The sequence below is a fragment of the Nyctereutes procyonoides genome, unplaced genomic scaffold (assembly GCF_905146905.1).
Source record: "Nyctereutes procyonoides isolate TBG_1078 unplaced genomic scaffold, NYPRO_anot_genome, whole genome shotgun sequence".
Taxonomy (NCBI): Eukaryota; Metazoa; Chordata; class Mammalia; order Carnivora; family Canidae; genus Nyctereutes; species Nyctereutes procyonoides.
In genome coordinates, this window is record NW_026575131.1 from 43644980 (window position 1) to 43664247 (window position 19268).

Sequence of the window (19268 nt, forward strand, 5' to 3'; positions counted from 1 at the left end):
GGTTGGATAGCTCCATTTCTGTTTTATTACCACACTAGATGTTATTTTAAAGAAATATCTCTTGGGACGCCTGGGTGGCTCAGTGCTTGAGCGTCTGCCTTCACGCCCAGAGCGTGATCCTGGAGTCCCAGGATCAAGTCCTACACTGGGCTCCCTGCATGGAGCCTGCTTCTCCCTCTACCTAGGTCTCTGCCTCTCTCTTCGTGTCTCTCATGAATAAATAAAATCTTTAAAAAATAAAGATAAGGGATCCCTGGGTGGCGCAGCGGTTTGGCGCCTGCCTTTGGCCCAGGGCGCGATCCTGGAGACCCGGGATCAAATCCCACGTCGGGCTCCTGGTGCATGGAGCCTGCTTCTCCCTCTGCCTATGTCTCTGTCTCTCTCTCTCTCTCTCTCTCTCTCTGTGACTATCATAAATAAATTTAAAAAAATAAAAAAAATAAAAAATAAAGATAAAAATTTTAAAAATTACATGTCTCTTGAAGAAATTATCTTTTTTTTTTTTTAAATTTTTATTTATTTATGATAGTCACACAGAGAGAGAGAGGCAGAGACACAGGCAGAGGGAGAAGCAGGCTCCATGCACCGGGAGCCCGACGTGGGATTCGATCCCGGGTCTCCAGGATCGCGCCCTGGACCAAAGGCAGGCGCCAAACCGCTGCGCCACCCAGGGATCCCTTGAAGAAATTATCTTAAAGAAATGACTTCTTTAAGACAATTTCTAAGAGGTTCAAAAAGGCCCATAAAACGTACATGGTGATAAAAGCCAATATTTGACTACCAATCAGATAAAAAAAAATTCAGTTGTGAAATACCCAAATCCTAGAGAGGGAAAAAAACTCTGACACAGCCCCAAGGTCCCTGGGTTCTTGTCTGAAGCCAGGTCTTCCCATCAGGAAAGATATATAAATAGCACATTTTTAAACAAGTCCCAGATATCCTAGTCATGTTCCACTGATAGGCTGCAGAACGGCTTACCATTGCTAATAATTAGCAGAAGGCTCCTCCTGGTTTTACTTTTTGATGTGTTCAGAACCCATTTCTAGTTGCTTCTGATGTTTATGGCCAGTCTCATTACAAGGTACTCCTGTACATTCTGACATCATTGCCATGTCAGTGACATCATAATACTAATTATCCCTGTAGTTCTCCACTCTCCAAAAATTTCTGGTAAGTCCCAAGAGACAGGGTCAAGAAGTTCTAGTGATTTTTCCTCCTCATATTACTAATACCCCACCCACAGGGTCATAATCCAATAAAACGAGTGAACAACTAGATCTATAATCTTCTGACTTAACCAGAAGAGGCAACATGGATCTCTTCCCTCTTAATGCTAAGATGATTGGGGAGTCTACTTGGGTTGAAATGACCAACTACTCCTTTGAAAGAAAGAGGAAATTAATCTGCCAATTCATGGTGCTATGATTCTTTTGTATGAACCAAAGTGGCCTCCAATCTTTTCAAAAGAAGTAGGGGACCCCCTGGTGTTCTGACTGTCTGCTCCAGGGGCTGGCAAAGAGCTTCTTGCTCATAGGTCAAATATGATCTGCCATCTGTTTTTATAAGTAGAGCTGTACTGGAACACAGCCATGTCCTTATGTTTGCGTATTGTTGACGGCTGCTTTCTCATCACCAAGGCAGAGCTCAGTAGCCAGGACAGACACTATACAGTCCAAGAAGCCTCAAATATTTACCTTTATAGAAGAACTTTTCTGACCACTAGTGTACACAAATATCAAGGATGCTTCTTATATATAAGAAAAATAGGGATCCTTGGAGGTATCAACAACTTAAAAGACAAAGCTTGTCAATATCAAACTGTATAGTGAAGCCCACCACACACACACACACACACACACACACACACACACATACAGACACAGACACACAACTCTGATAGTATGGTTTAACAGGTAAATAAATTTAGTCTCCAACCCAATTTAGAAAGGAAAAACTCTGCCTTCAAGAAAAAATAAACCAAACAATACCAACAATAAGACCTTATCTAAATCTCAAACTACTTGAGCAATACAGAAAGCTACAAAAGATGAAACAGAAATCTTGCTTAGAGTTAGGTTTTCACAGAGAAATAAATATAAGCTAGTGTTAATAATTAGAGCAATCATTAAAGTGAGACACTGCAAACGAGTATTTTTCTAATTTACTTAATTGTACTCAGTATTTTACCTTATTTTTAATCAGCTTGGCTCTTTGAGCAAAATTAAGCGTTGACAGGGTTTCCCCAAAACACCTGGATCCAGGATGAATGTTAGCGATTATGGCTGTTTTGGCATTACCTCCAAGGGAATCCTGTTTAATGATACGAATAATACACATTTTCAGGGGAGAAACCACAAGATCTTTGTTAAGCAAAGAAAATGGATATTCTTACCACTAAGACTGAGAGATTACAGGACTACCAACCATAGTGAGCATAACCAAAAAGAGGGCCCAGGAAGCCAATGATCTACTTTACCCGAAGTAAGAAGGTAAGTTTGGAGTCTCTGTAGCAAACGTGCCTCTGTTTCCCATTACCCACATCGACAAGCGCAGTAATCACTTGGCCCAGGCAGCTCAAAGACCGGTTTATGTTACCTGCCTCCTAAGGGGAAAAAGAACAAAAATTGAGGTGTACTGCTTTCATTTTAGTATTTTAAATTAAAAAAAGCCTAGCAGTGAATTTTGAATAGAAAGTCAAGTAAGGACAATATTATTAAGGATAACTCTGCCAAATTAAAAAAAAAAAAAAGTGGTTTGGGGAGGGAAAAATATTGGGATTAAATAAGTTACACTGCGTTTTTACTGTAGTTATCATACTTCAATAACTGAGTCTGCAGTGGTAGGAGTACAGAAAAAAAAAAGAGAAAAAGTGCATATTATCAAGCAAGATGCTCTGAATTCAAGTGCCACTATTTTAGCAGTCAGTAAATCAGAAAGGTGTAAGCAGCACTGTCTGTAGAGGTGGACTACTTCTGCTTGACTTCCAGATCTACTCCTAGGTGTGTGCCCCTGGATAATTTCACTCCTGTTCCTCTAAGATAGAAAAGATAACAGTACCTACTTCCCAGAGATGTTGGGAAGGTTAAATGAGCTAATACACATGAAACACTAGGAACTGGCCAAGCACATGTCCTATTACAAGCACTGGTTATTTCTCTTTGTTTCATGTCTCAATAGAAACATGGGCCTAAGACTGCCTGAAACTGCCTAAAACATCAGGAGGCTTAAATCCTCACTTTCCATGCAAAAAGTAGACTGTCCTCCCTTGTTTCCGACACTCTACTCCTAGCCCTCATATACCTTCAACTATAGTATCCACACATTTTACTGACAACACAGATCACAATACATATATATGTATATATAATATGCTAGTATATATATACACACTAGAAATACATACTCCAAGAACCTCAGGTTCCACTGCCAATCCCTTAGCCTAGGACTACATCCTTGCCCTCCCCCTAAAATATTAACCAGCACAGCTGCCCTTTTTCTCTAGGCTCTCCTCTCATGAATCTGGCAGTGGTGGGCCAGATGAATAAGCTTCTATAAAAAAGGCTTTTATGTAAAATCACTCAAAACTTTTCAGTGTTTCCAAGTGTTTAGAGAGTTGAGTGCAAACCTGGCCTGACACTCCTGGTCCTCAGTGACCCGGGCCAGCTTGCACCTCAAACCCAATCCCATTGATCCATGCTGAAATGCCAAATGTCATACTCACTCAGCATCCATAATGACCCTTAAGATGTCCCCCCTGTCAGGCATGTAGTCCCTATTCCTCTCTACCAATCCAAATCCTGCCCCCTTTGAGAACTCAACTCAAGAACTACTTTTTTCCATGCTTCCCCCAAGGAGTCCAGTCCCTTCTTCCTCTAACTCTGGCAGATATTTGTACTATCATCTCTTCTGGCATGAATTCAAATACTCTGGCTACCGATAGACTTGTTCTATCCCATTGTATGTTTAATGTCCTTATCCCGCAACAAAAATTCCTACACCTTTAGAATGGGAGCATTTTCTCATTCCTTTCTAACCGCCACACACTTACCTTGGTACTAACTTCTAGTAACTAACTTACACACGAGTTGAAGATCATAATTCCATTCTTACCTTTAACCTCATCCCTTCTGCATGGGTGTCTTTTTGCCTTTCAGATCCTGCTAAATCCACCAGATTGAGTAAGGAGGTCCGTATATTCACAGTTTCATTGCTTTTCTCCATTGACTCTACTGTAATTGTAAAGACCGCATGAGACCTAGAAGACTCTCTATTCATTGATGTTGATGCTACACGTCTATTTCTCCATCCTCCAGACAGCACCTATGCAAAAGGAAAATTGCCACAACTTCCAAGTGACACAACAGCCATTTTAAGCTGATAGATTATATAGACAAAAAAAAAAGAATTAGTAAAAATGTAAAAGCCTATATTCAAGGATATACATTCTTCTCATGCACATGCTTATAAAACTGGCCACTGTATTAATTCATAAATCATTTTTCAATAAATCTTAAAGACCGAACATTGCATGAGGCCATATTCTGGTACCATGGCAATTAAGAATCAACATGATAAATAAACTTTAGGGATCCCTGGGTAGCTCAGTGGTTTGGCGCCTGCCTTTGGCCCAGGGTGTGATCTTTGAGTCCTAGGATCGAGTCCCACATCAGGCTCCCTGCATGGAGCCTGCTTCTCCCTCTACATGTCTCTGCCTCTCTCTCTGTCATGAATAAATAAAATCTTTAAAAAAATGCCAACATATTTGAAAACTGAGAGGAAACTAAAATTTTCTAGGAATAAAATTAAAAACTTCCTGAAACTTCTGACCCAAGAAGAGGTAAAATGCCTGCACAACTCTAATACAGAATTTTTAACTGGTAGCTAGAAATCTTTTCACAGAACACAAGGCCCAGATGATTTTAGGAAATGAATGATTTTTAAGAACAAGTCATTCCAATCATTCAGACTTTCAGAAAAGACAAAGGGGATAATAAAAAAAAAAAAAAAAAGAGTAGGAAAAACGGAATCACAGGGTGATCTCAATCTTTAATACTGACAAAAAATCCGGGATCCCTGGGTGGCGCAGCGGTTTAGCGCCTGCCTTTGTCCCAGGGCGCAATCCTGGAGACCCGGGATTGAATCCCACGTGAGGCTCCCGGTGCATGGAGCCTGCTTCTCCCTCTGCCTGTGCCTCTCCCTCTCTCTCTCTCTGTCTCTCTCTCTCTCTCTGTGAACTATCATAAAAAAAAAAAAATTAAAAAAAAAATACTGACAAAAAATCCTAAATAAAATATTGACAAATATAATCTAATATATAATCTAATATTTTATCACGTTAACATGATAAATGAGGGAAACCACACAATCGCCTCAACTGAGGTAGAAAAAATTACCTGAAAAAATTTAACACACACTCTTGATTTTTATTTAGACATAAAGGTAGTGGAATATAAAAGTATTCCATAAATATTAACTGCATTTCTATACACACCAAACAAAATACAATTTAAAAAAGAGATTACTGGGACGCCTGAGTGGCTCAGCAGTTGAGTGCCTGCCTTTGGCTCATGGCATGATCCCGGATTCCCAGGTTCGAGTCCCACATCGGGCTCCTTGCATGGAGCCTACTTCTCCCTCTGCCTGTGTCCCTGCCTCTCTCTCTCTGTCTCTCATGAATAAATAAATATTTTTTTAAATAAATAAAGATAAATAAATAAATAAGAGATTACCGTCTACAAGAGCAAAAATATAAGGTATATTGGGAATAAAGCTAACAAAAAAAAAAAAGGTAAGACTTTTATGGTGAAAATTATTGGATTACAAGACATTAAAGACCTAAATAAATGAAGAGACATACCATGTTCACGTATAGACTCAATACTGTAAAGATGCCAGTCTCTCCAAACTGGTCTATAACTGCAATGCAATTCCAATCAAAATCTCAACATTATTTAAGTATGTGTATGTACACATGTACACATACACACACATACACACACAACACACACTGGGTCACATGTAAAACCTATATCTTTTTTTTTTTAATTTATGTATTTATGATAGTCACAGAGACAGAGAGAGAGGCAGAGACATAGGCAGAGGGAGAAGCAGGCTCCATGCACCGGGAGCCCGATATGGGATTCGATCCCGGGTCTCCAGGATCGCGCCCTGAGCCAAAGGCAGGCGCCAAACCGCTGCGCCACCCAGGGATCCCTAAAACCTATATCTTACATGAGAGTCACAGTTTAAGAAGTTTGAATCAGGAGATGTGTTTGAAGCTAGAAGACTAAATAAACACACTATGATATATACATATGTATTTACACACACACACACACAAATGTTCATACAATGAATTATACAGCAATGAAGTGAAACGCAACATGGATAAATTTCATAAACATTGTTGAGTTTTAAAAGGTTATAGAAGGGGGGGGGATCCCTGGGTGGCACAGCGGTTTAGCGCCTGCCTTTGGCCCAGGGTGCGGTCCTGGAGAACCGGGATCGAATCCCACGTCGGGCTCCCGGTGCACGGAGCTTGCTTCTCCCTCTGCCTGTGTCTCTGCCTCTCTCTCTCGCTCTCTCTGACTATAATAAATTAAATAGATAGATAGATAGATAGATAGATAGATAGATAGATAGATAGATAGATAGATAGACAGATAGATATAGAAAGGGATCGAGTCCCACATCAGGCTCCCGGGAATGGAGCCTGCTTCTCCCTCTGCCTGTGTCTCTGCCTCTCTCTGTCTATCATGAATGAATAAATAAAAATCTTAAAAAAAAAAAGGTATAGAAGGCTAAACACACATAATTCATTAAAACTCAAAAACAGGCAAAACCAACATTTTCAGAAAAACAAATGTTATGTGATTTAAAAGTGGAAGGAAATGATCAGGACATTCAGGATAGTGTTTACATTTAGGAAGGAGCCAGCCACATGAGGTAGGGAAGGACACACAGGATAGTACTGGTGACATCTGGGTCTTGAGTTCTCTTAAGATAGTCCAAGTTCATTTTAACATTAAGCTTAGTAATTTAGGGATCCCTGGGTGGCGCAGCGGTTTGGCGCCTGCCTTTGGCCCAGGGCGCGATTCTGGAGACCCCGGATCGAGTCCCACATCGGGCTCCCGGTGCATGGAGCCTGCTTCTCCCTCTGCCTATGTCTCTGCCTCTCTCTCTCTGTGTGTGTGTGACTATCATGAAATAAATAAAAATTAAAAAAAAAAAAAAAAAAAAAAAAAAGCTTAGTAATTTAAATGCATGTGGCAGTATTTGGTATGTACCAAATATTACATGATAAAAAACTGTTTAAAATCAACTGGCTAGGGCACCTGGGTGGCTCAGTGTTTGAGCATTTGCCTTTGAGCATTTGGCTTGGGTCAAGATCCTGGGATCTTGGGATCGAGTCTCGAATTGGGTTCCCTGCGGGGAGCCTGCTTCTCCCTCTGCCTATGTCTCCGCTTCTTTCATGAATAAATAAATAAAATCTTTAAAAAAAAAAAAACTGGCCAGATAAAATGGGTGTATTTCGTAAATTCCTGTCAAGAGGTTTGTTTGCTCTGAGCTGAGTGCTCAAAAGAGGTTGGCTTTCGACACCTAATAAGTAAACAAAGGTAGAAAATAAATGAAAGAGAACAGCCAGCTGGTTTAAAAAGCAGCAATCCCAGAAGCTCCTCAAAGGGGCAGCTCCCAGGAAGAACCATCGAAGAAATACCACAATAACAAACTGTGCTCTGTCCCTACCCTCCAGCCGTGAGTTACAGGGTGCCTGACTGGAATGAATGGCACCAAAATAATGCAAAATCAAGAGGCTCAAAGTTCTATTTTAACTAAGGAAAAATCTATAAAACAGTCATATTCTTTTTTCTTCTCGTGAACATTCTATGTCATGCCTTTGTAAAATTATATTTAATGTTCAATTCTTGCTTGTTTTGAGATCAAGGTGCTTTTCACAGCATACAATGTTGGTTATAGATCAAATTGCTCAGGGTAGGGTACCTGATAGGCTTCAGCAGCTGAGGTCACTGCCTGCTCCACTGCACCAACAACAAAGACTCCCTTCTTGATGTGCTCCCGTAAGTACAGACCAGCTGATGCAGAGTCCAGTAGGTCATAGATCTGCTCATTGTAGATTTCAATAAAGGAGCATTTACAAAGGAAACTCTTTCCAGCTCCAGCCTGGAAAGTAAAAGCTTGTTTAGACACACTCTTTTCATGAGTTCATCCCTATCTTTTATGAGCATCACCCTTTCATGTGCCTAGTAAGGTGTATATTTCCTACAACGTTATCTCTTACACAATACAAGGTACCTGGGCAGTCCTGGTGGTGCAGCGGTTTAGCGCCACCTGCAGCCCAGGGTGTGATTCTAGAGACCCGGGATTGAGTCCCACGTCAGGCTTCCTGCATGGAGCCTGCTTCTCCCTCTGCCTCTCACTCTCTCTCTCTGGGGGGGGGGGACAAAAACAAAAACAAAAAACAAGGTACCTAAAAGCCAGTTAAAAATCTAGGTAACAGGGATCCCTGGGTGGCGCAGCGGTTTGGCGCCTGCCTTTGGCCCAGGGCGCGATCCTGGAGACCCAGGATCGAATCCCACGTCGGGCTCCCGGTGCATGGAGCCTGCTCTCTTTCTGCCTATGTCCCTGCCTCTCTTTCTCTCTCTCTCTCTGTGACTATCATAAATAAATAAAAAAAGATTTAAAAAAAAAAAAAATCTAGGTAACAAAAAAAAAAAAAAAATTCTAGGTAACTGGATGTAACATTGTTACATCTTAAGGCAGCACCAAACTGATCCCAGGAGGCCTAGGTCTCCAGAGGCGACTTAGAAGCAAGACAGGGAGGTGGGCAGTCGAGATGGGCAATTCCACCTTCTTAAACTGAGGTATCACTGACATACAACATCATATTAGTTTCAGGTGTACAACATACTGATTCAATACATATGCTGAGAAAGAACTGCCATACGCCTAGTTAACACCTATCACCGTACAGCTACAAATTTTTTCCTTGTGATAAGAGCAATTCCATTTTTATCTGTCATATACTATACTTCCTTGGAAAGTTTTACTTGAAACGAGGGTTATATTCTTTAAAAGGCTAAATATTGATCTCAAAATGCTCTCTAGGATTTTTTTTTTTTTCTCTAGGATTTTTAACCACAGAAATGCAGGGTGCTAAACTACTTTCACTGGTACCCAAGGTGCATGTCTAACAGCAAAGGTGATGGATATTTTCTGCAAAGGAGCAAATGGTGAGCCAATGTTATATATCGTTCTCCTTGGTACACAGGGAATGGACCATGTTACACTAAGGGCTCGCAAACATGGAATTCATCAAGCTAAATAAGCACAATCATGAGGAAAGCCCAACCTGAGAGCCAAAGAAAGAGGGAAGGGCGGCCCCAGTGCCAGAGAGGTTTGGCGCTGCCTGCAGCCCGGGGTGTGATCCTGGAGACCCGGGATTGAGTCCCATGTCAGGCTCCCTGCATGGAGCCTGCTTTCTCCCTCTGCCTGTGTCTCTCCCTCTCTCTCTGTGTGTCTCTATGAATAAATAAATAAAAATCTTAAAAAAAAAAAAAAGAGGGAAGCCCACATCACCAGGATGACAGAGTCATACCATGTATGAAACAAGCAAATTGAGGACCCTGGGTGACTTAGAGGTTTAGTGCCTGCCTTCGGGCATGCAAAGGCATGATCCTGGAGTCCCAGGATCGAGTCCCACATCAGGCTCTCTTCATGGAGCCTGCTTCTCCCTCTGGCTGTGTCTCTGCTTCTCTCTCTCTGTGTCTCTCATGAATAAATAAATAAAATCTTTAAAAATAAAATTAAAAAAAAGAGAATCCAGCACACTATTTAAACAAACAAAAAAAAAGAAATAAGCAAATTATGGTCAGGTGGTAGAAAGTGCTACTGAGGAGGCAAAGGATGGGCCTATCACTATGGGGCACCCTGAGGATCTAGGGACACCTGCAGTCAACTGTGAACCTATGTGAAGGTAGGTGACAGGGCTTAATGAATCTGTTATCCTCAGTTAAGATTTTCTTTATACTTTCTCTCTTGAAAAATCTGAGAGCCTAAGAAGTACTACATTCTTCTTTTATTCTGAGTTCACAGAGGATGCAAGGTTTAGAAACTAAAAATTTTTAGTAAAAATTAAAAACCTGGGACACCTGCATGGCTCAGCAGTTTAGCACCTGCCTTTGGCCCAGGGCGTGATCCTGGAGTTCCCGGATCGAGTCCCACATCAGGCTTCCGGCATAGAGCCTGCTTCTCCCTCTGCCTATGTCTCTGCCTCTCTCCTTCTCTCCCTCTCTCTGTGGGTCTCTCACGAATAAATAAAATCCTTAAAAAAAAAAAAATTCCATGGGGCACCTGGATAGCTCAATCTGTTGAGCATCTGATACCTAAAAAAACAAACAAAAAAACAACAACCTCAGAATCCTTCATTTTTTAAGAACTGAGAAGGTTTTTCCTATGCCACACTCGCCTATCCACATTGTAGGGTATCATCTATAACCCTCTGTTATGAGCTAATTATTAGCAGCTAACTGCTCAAACCTAGAATTTCACAGAACCACTTTAATTTTTGACAAGTTTTACCTTCTCTTTTTCACGCTCAATTAAGGAAAACAAATATTCAAAACTTCGTGGGATTACTCCTCTCAGGTTATGAGAAAAATGATCAGATTCAGATGGTCCTAAAGAAAAGGAAAAAAAATTCATATGTAGCTATTCATCTTTATTCCATAACAGTCCTTCAAAATGGCAATACTGAAAGGAAATTTATACAGAAGATGACACATTGTATAAACAATTCCTTCTTTATACCCCCAAACAAGTTAAATTTTAGTCTGAGAAATGGAACAGAACTTGCCTATCAATGGGACTGAAGGAAGGACCCATAAAAGCCACTAAAGCTGTTTTGATGTGCTACAGCATGGAATATTTTAAATGGCACTTGAAGGGGCATCTGGGTGGCACAGTCAGATGAGTCTCCGACTCTTGGTTTCAGCTCAGGTCATAATCTCGGGGTTCTGGGATCGAGCCCTGCATTGGGCTCCATGCTCAGCAAGAAGGCTGTTTGCCATTCTTTGTCTCTCCCCCTCCCCTACACCCCTGCACTGACTCTTTTTCTAAAATAAATCTTTTAAAAAAATGGCCCTTGTAAACGGTACCTAAAATATACATATATAAAGGAGGTGGAAAACCACAAGTAAATAAACAAAGAGGACAAATAATAGAAGAGTATGCAGATAATTTTATAACATCTTCCATTAAATAATATACAAAGATATTCAGCATATTCTTTACAGTTATCTTCATCATCTCCTGTCTCCTCTATGCCTCAGCTCCTCATCCTACTTCTATTCTAGCCCTTCCTAGTCTATTCCATTCATCCGCTTGAGTAATCCTTTTAATTATACATCACATCCTGTAGTTTAAAAAAAAAACAACCAGGGATCCCTGGGTGGCGCAGCGGTTTGGCGCCTGCCTTTGGCCCAGGGCGCGATCCTGGAGACCCAGGATCGAATCCCACATCGGGCTCCCGGTGCATGGAGCCTGCTTCTCCCTCTGCCTGTGTCTCTGCCTCTCTCTCTCTGTGACTATCATAAATTAATTAATTAATTAATTAATTAAAAAACAACCAGACTCCAACGACTTCACATCCCACTCACAAAATCCCAAATATCTCCTATGTCCTACATGACCTGGCCTCAAGGTATAACTGCAATTTCCCTCCCTACTAGCCCCTTATTCTGGAAACTCCTTTAGTCCCATGGGTTTTTTTTTGTTGTTGTTCTTTGAACACTCTTGAGCATGTTCCCAACTCAGAGCCTACTTCCTGGAAGATCAGAGTCTCACGGTTCCTTCTCATTTCACTCAGTAACACTCTTTCTGACTACTACTCACAATTCAGAAATCATAAAAAAAAAAAAAAAAAAAAAGACAACCGAAATTCAACCACAAGAAAATAAAAAACTTGGGCAAAAGAAAAAACCTTAACTGAAAAGACAAATGAAAAACCTAGAAAAAAATCTGTTATCTATAAACAGAAAGGGCTAACAGGTTAACCTATTTTATAAAAAATCCCCACAAGTGAGTAGGAAAAAGACAAGCTAATTTTTTAAATGGGAGAAAAAAAGCTTGAATGGGCTTTTTACAGAGAGGCTGTTCAAATGTCCAATAAATATATGAAAGGTGCTCAGCTGTCTACAGACATCAGGGAACTGCAAACAAAAACAAAGTAAGATAATACTACACGTACTCCAGAATGGCTAAAATTTTAACATCTGATAATAACACCTATAAAGGATGGGAGTTCAGAGAACTTCCATATCTATCATGACACTATCTACTAAAGCTGATACACATGGATCTATGATTCAGCAATTCCACTCCTGGATATGTATCCAACAGAAATGAACTTTACAAAACACATACAAGAAAAAGTGGTCATGGTCTCATTATTCATTCATACGGTCTAAAACTGGAGATAGTCCAAATGTCTATCAGCACTAGAGTGGAAAACGTGGCATATCCATACAATAACACATTACACAGAAATGACATGCAACAACACCGGTGATAATGCTGAGAGGAAGAACTCAGATATAAAAGAGTATATACAGTAAAATCTCATTTGTAGAAGTTTAAAAACAAGCAAACTAATGATGACAGAGAAGTGAGAGTAATATATACTTCAGGGGAAGGAGGTAAGGTAGTTACTGACTGGGAATCTTGATCTGGGTGGTAATGATACAGATTTATAAATATATAAAAAGTCATTAAATCCAATTCAAAAACTATGGAGCATCTACTCTGTGCTGAGCATTGACTGGGAACATAGGTGCAAACATGGACTTTGCTATCATAGAATTTACAATCTAACAGAAGCCTGGGAAATACCCCTACTTTTATGAGGTCAGAATTGTATACAGAAAGTATGCCTTCCCCCAAAATGTACTAGGTGCCTAGGTGCTATCATTGCAGAAAGAGTAAATTAAGAGTAAATTAAGGAAATAAGGGGATTCCTGGGTGGCTCAGCGATTCAGCGCCTGCCTTTGGCCCAGGCGTGATCCTGGAGTCCCGGGATCGAGTCCTGTGTCGGGCTCCAGGCACGGAGTAGGCTTCTTCCTCTGCCTGTCTCTCTCTCTCTCTATCATGAATAAATAAATAAAATCTTAAAAAAAAAATTAAGGAAATAATAATCTTTCATTCACTTACCCATCATTGTAAATGTTTTCCCTGAGCCTGTTTGTCCACTGTAAAAACAAATGTTTTATACATTATTTTTACACATGAAACTTAAAAGGCTACCCTCCTATTTTAATATGGTCTACCAGTGTACAAATTTTTCCCACAAAAATCTTATTTTTCTTTTTAAAAATTATATTAGGTAGGGGAGCCTGCCTGTCAGTAGAGCATGCAACTCTTGATCTCAGGGTGATGAGTTCAACCCCCATGTTGAGCAGAGAACTTACTTAAAAAAAAAAAAAATGGAGCACTTGGGTGGCTCAGTTGATTAAGCATCTGACAGTGGTTCAGGTCATGGTCCCGTGTTCTGGGATCACGCTGGGTCATGGGTCCCCACTTAGTGGGGAGTCTGCTTCTCCCTCTCTACTTGTGCTCACTCTGTCTCTCCCAAATAAACAAAATATTTTTAAAATTATATTACATAAGTGAATGAATGATTCATTTTCTTTCTCTCCTACACTGTTAATTATCTGGTAATTCAGGGCACCTGAGTGGCTTAGTGGGCTACGCATCTACCTTAGGCTCAGGTCATGATCCCAGAGTCCTGATATCACGCCCCACATCAATCTCCCTGCCACTCCCTCTCCCTCTTCCACTCCCCCTCCTTGTGCACTCGCAGTCAAATAAATAGATAAAATCTTTTTTTTTTTTAATTTACGATAGTCACACACACAGAGAGAGAGAGAGAGAGGCAGAGACACAGGCAGAGAGAGAAGCAGGCTCCATGCACCGGGAGCCCGACGTGGGATTCGATCCCGGGTCTCCAGGATCACGCCCTGGGCCAAAGGCAGGCGCCAAACCGCTGCGCCACCCAGAGATCCCTAAATAAATAAAATCTTTAAAAATAATTGTCTGGTAATGCTTCAGGAGTTTTTTTAAGGTTTTATTTATATATTCATGAGAGACAGAGAGAGAGAGAGAGAGAGAGAGAGAGAGAGAGAGAGAAGCAGAGACACAGGCAGAGGGAGAAGCAGGCTCCATGCAGGGAGCCCGACGTGGGACTCGATCCCAGGTCTCCAGGATCAGGCCGTGGGCTGAAGGTGGCGCTAAACTGCTGAGCCACCCGGGCTGCCATAATGCTTCAGGATTATACAAACACAGACATCAGAGTTTTCATTTTTATTTACAAAACTGAAATGATGCTCCTCATTACTCCTCTGCAATCTGTTTTGTCCTTTAATTTTATCTCAGATATTTTTCTAAGCCAGTAAATAGAAGTCTACCTCATTATTTTTAATAGATACATTATATTCCATGCATGTATAATTCATTTAACCGGAAGCAACTGAATTTTGTTTCCAGTTTATTCTAAATAATTTACCAATTTCTTTCCTAAATTCTGCCATTAAAGATACTACAATGATACTAAAACGCCTTCGTTTAAAAATAAAGCAAGGACACCCCAGATGGCTCAGCGGTTTAGCACCACCTTCAGTCCAGGGTGTGATCCTGGAGACCCGGGATCAAGTCCCACGTCAGTCTCCCTGCATGGAGCCTGCTTTTCCCTCTGCCTGTGTCTCTGCTTCTCTCTCTGTGTCTCTCATGAATAAATGTATAAAATCTTTAAATAGTTAAAATTAAAATTAAAATAAAGCAATTCAGGGCAGCCCAGGTGGTTCAGCGGTTTAGCACCACCTTCAGCCCAGGACGTGATCCTGGAGACCTGGGATGAGTCCCAAGTCGGGCCCCCTGCATGGAGCCTGCTTCTTCCTCTGCCTGTATCTCTGTGTCTCTCTGTTTCTCTCATGAATAAATAAATAAAATCTTTAAAAATAAAAATAAAAAATAAAGCAATTTAAAAATTCCTCATGCTATAGGCCTGATTTTATATGTAGGCCATATCTTCTCCATTATGCCAAGAAACAAGAGTAACAACTAAAAATAAAAATGCTTATGTTAAAAATAGATGTCCATCAGGGTGTGAAATGCCTTTAGCTTGGATTCACAGCACAAACACAAAAAAATTTTGAATTCAGTTTTTGTTTAAATGCCCCAAAAGAGGGATCCCTGGGTGGCGCAGCGGTTTGGCGCCTGCCTTTGGCCCAGGGCGTGATCCTGGAGACCTGGGATCGAATCCCACTCAGGCTCCCGGTGCATGGAGCCTGCTTCTCCCTCTGCCTGCGTCTCTGCCTCTCTCTCTCTCTATCATAAATTAATAATAATAAAAAAATTTAAATGCCCCAAAAGATAAAACAAAACAAATAAAACACCTAGTTTGATCTATTTATTTAATACCTCTTCCCTTTAGAACTAGGAAAAAAGGTCTTTAGTAACTCAGAAAGAGAAATGGTTACTCTTGAGTCTCCTACTTGGGAGTGAAAGGGACACTATCAATAATTGCCATAGAATTGGGACTATCTTAGGTAAACCAGAAAGTACGTTCCCCAACCAATAATCCAAACACTCATTCCTCTCTAAGCATTTGTCATTTCTACCTTTTTCTGACAAAAGTAACTTTCATTAAGTTTTTAGTGAATATGTCACAAATTAAACATAATTAGGATGCCTGCAAAGCCTTCAAAGATAACAGTTGTAAATATAATATAATCTCTGGTAACTGTGGCTGTTTCAAATTCATTTTTGAACTTTACCACTCAAAATATTCTGTGAAAAAAATCTTTTATTCTCTTGAGAAGACAGATGAGAAAATGGGCATCTGCCTCACCGTTAAAGAGAAAATATTTAGTTTCCCTGAACTGAAAAGTGAAGGCAAATTTTCAAGGATGTATGTGCAATATGAGCCTAAAGTTTACACTTTTTAATGTTTTTTATTTTCTTGTGCCTTGAGCCAATTATCAACAAGAGCACACAAAAAGGATTAGCCACTTAAATGTCTTATGTAATTCACTACATTCTGTTAAAAAGCTCTAGTTCTAAATAAAATTTGAAAGGCTACTGCTAAGAAAGAAAAAATTACACTAATTATATCCCTATTTGTGAAATATATCTGAAATACTACTAAAATGCACATTGTATAATTAATCGGCAAGGTCACAATGTTTTTTGGACCTCCATGTTACATTCCAACATTAAATCAATAGCAATATTTCAAGACTGCCAACATTTAGAAATTCAGGATAAAAAAAAAAAAGAAAAGAAAAATTCAGGATCATGACTCACTTTAAGTATACATTTGGAAAACAATTTGGCAGTTTCTCATAAGGCTAATCACAGACTTACCATATGGTCCAGCAATTGCATTCCTACACACTTACTCAAACGATTTGAAAATTTATGTTCACACAAAAACCAATAATCAAACATTTGTAACAACTTATTCATAATCGGGCAGCCTGGGTGGCTCAGAGGTTTAGCGTCACCTTTAGCCCAGGGCCTAATCCTGGAGACCCAGGATCAAGTCCCACGTCAGGCTCCCTGCATGGAGCCTGCTTCTCCCTCTACCTGTGTCTCTGCCCCTCTCTCTCTTCTCTTCTCCCTCTACCTGTGTCTCTGCTCCTCTCTTTCTGTATGTCTCTCATGTATAAATAAAATCTTAAAAAAAAATGTATTCATAATCACTAAAACCCGGAAGCAACTAAGATATCCTTTCACAGGGAAATGGATAGACAGATTATGATACATCTATACAGCTTTGCACAGTGGCAGTATCATAGCCAATGAGGTTTATCCGAGGTGTGATTATTGGTAATTGAAAACTTTTCCCAATATCTCACCGTGACATGATACATACATACAATAAAATACTATTGAGAGAAATAAAAAAAGGAAAAAAGTTATTGATGCATGCAACAACACAGGCACATCCTAAATGCATTTTCACTAATAGAAAAAAGCCAGATCCAAAAGGGTATATATTGTAGGATTTCATTATGACACTGGAAAAGGTACAACTAAAGGAATGGAAAATATATTAGTGTACCCTAGATATCAGGGGTTAGGCGAAAGGAGAATGGCTGGTTATAAGCGGAACAAACGGGAAACTTTTAAGGTGAAGGAACTGTCCTCTTCAGTGCTGGGGTGGTAAATATATGACCCTCTGCATCTGTCAAAATACTATGTTAACTGTGTATCACAAAGGGTGAACTTCCAGGAATGCAAACTAAAAAATAAGCAAAACACATCAAACACAGGATGCCTGGATGGCTCAGCAGTTGAGCACCTGCCTTTGTCCCAGGGCGTGATCCTGGAGTCCCAGGATTGAGTCCAACATCAGGCTCCCCGCATGGAGCCTGCTTCTCTCAATCTCTCTGTGTCTCTCATGAAAAAATAAATAAAGTCTTTAAAAAAAAAAAAAAAACCCACATCAAACAGGATGTTGGCGGTCCCAGGATGGAACCCACTTAACTACATTACAAGTGTGTGACATAACTGCACTGAAGTGGTGGGCAGCAAAGGAGCTGACCTAAGTAACTCTAGAAATGGAGGTTTTGACTGGAATTTGTAAGGCAAAACACACACAAACTGTACATTAACACTGTACTTGTTTGTTTTTAAAGATTTTATTTATTTATTCATGAGGGACACAGAGAGAGAGAGAGGCAGAGACACAGACAGAGGGAGAAGCAGGTTCCATGCAGGGAGCCCCATGTGGGACTTGATTCCTGGACCCCAGGATCATGCTCCAAGCCGAAGGCAGACGCCCAACCGCTGAGCCACCCAGGCGTCCCAACACTACACTTGTTTATAAATTTGTTTCTCAGGAAATATAGATAACAATTATGAAAGTGCCTTATGTGTATATTGAGGTTGAACAAATAAGCAAAGGGATGATAGAAAGTGGGAGCCAGGGTTCTCATGGCCAGCAAGTTACAGATAAAAAACAAAAGTTAGAACAAACCCATGTGGATTCTAAACCCTGATTAGAGTCAGAGACATAAGCATGAACTCATGGTTATGTTAATGTGTATACAAATGGATGCATACAGAAACATTACAGATATGTCCGTATATATGACTTAGTATATACACATATAACACCTAGCTGTCTGCTGAGAAGACCTAGAAGTAAGGACACTCCATGAGCAATCAATAAACACACCTAGTGCCCACATCTTAGTTTCTAAATACTATTCTCCAAAAAAAGGAACCAGGGCTCCTTGGCAAAATGGCTGAGTCTAGGCTTAGGGCAGGGAAAATACAGATGAGCCAGGAGCAGCCTGTAGCATCATAAAGTAAAGAAGTGCTCAAGCAAAAGCATGTGACATGTCAAAGGGACACAGAAACCAACCTCAAATCGCTCCTAATGGCCAGGCAATATGAACAATAAGATAAAAATAATTTATTGGACTATAACTCTAAGTAGAATTAAATAAATGGGGGAGAAGAGACAAATGTTCTTCACAGAAGAATTCCAAATAATTCTCTCCAGGAGGTGGAGTTTAAAATCCCCTCCATCAGGGATCCCTGGGTGGCACAGTGGTTTAGCACCTGCCTTTGGCCCAGGGCGCGATCCTGGAGACCCGGGATCGAATCCCACGTCGGGCTCCCGGTGCATGGAGCCTGCTTCTCCTCTGCCTATGTCTCTGCCCCCCTCTCTCTCTCTCTCTGTGTGACTATCATAAATTAATTAATTAATTAATTAATTAATTAATTAATTAATTAATTAATTCCCCTCCATCTTGATTATCCAGGTGGGGCCAATTTAATCACACATATCTAAAATTAGGGAACATGGGCAACCACGGTGGCTCAGCAGTTCAGCGCCGCCTTCTGCCCAAGGTGTGATCCTGGAGACCTAGAATTGAGTACCACATCAGGTTCCCAGCATGGAGCCTGCTTCTCCCTCTGCCTGTGTCTCTGCCTCTCTCTCTCTCTGTGCCTCTCATGAATAAATAAAATATTAATTAATTAATTAATTAATTAATTAAAATTAAATAAGGGAACATGTCCCAGCCATTGTCAGAGGGAGAAGTGATTAAGGAAGAATAGTCAGAGGGTTGCATGTTGTTGGCTTCAAAGATAAAGAGAGCTGTAGCCAAGCAATTTGAGTTGCCTCTAAAAGCTGGAGAAGGCAAGGCAATGGAATTCTCCCCCAGAGCCTCCAGAAAGGGACA

At 40.5% G+C, this 19268-nt stretch overlaps 1 protein-coding gene and 1 pseudogene across 3 annotated transcripts in view; one reads left to right on the top strand and one right to left on the bottom strand.

The window, feature by feature from the left end:
* Window positions 1-19268, bottom strand: part of KIF15 (kinesin family member 15) — a 77958-nt gene that overhangs the window by 43353 nt on the left and 15337 nt on the right. For 2 of the 3 annotated variants that reach the window (XM_055344602.1, XM_055344604.1), the window contains exons 5-10: window positions 13225-13262; window positions 10600-10697; window positions 8002-8181; window positions 4111-4320; window positions 2477-2602; window positions 2188-2310 (exon numbers count right to left, since the gene is read on the bottom strand). In XM_055344602.1, coding sequence (XP_055200577.1) covers window positions 2188-2310; window positions 2477-2602; window positions 4111-4320; window positions 8002-8181; window positions 10600-10697; window positions 13225-13262 — 775 coding nt within the window. The remainder of the gene's footprint in view (window positions 1-2187; window positions 2311-2476; window positions 2603-4110; window positions 4321-8001; window positions 8182-10599; window positions 10698-13224; window positions 13263-19268) is intronic. The other variant, XM_055344603.1, reaches the window with a different exon arrangement.
* Window positions 16843-16926, top strand: LOC129522618 (U4 spliceosomal RNA; annotated as a pseudogene).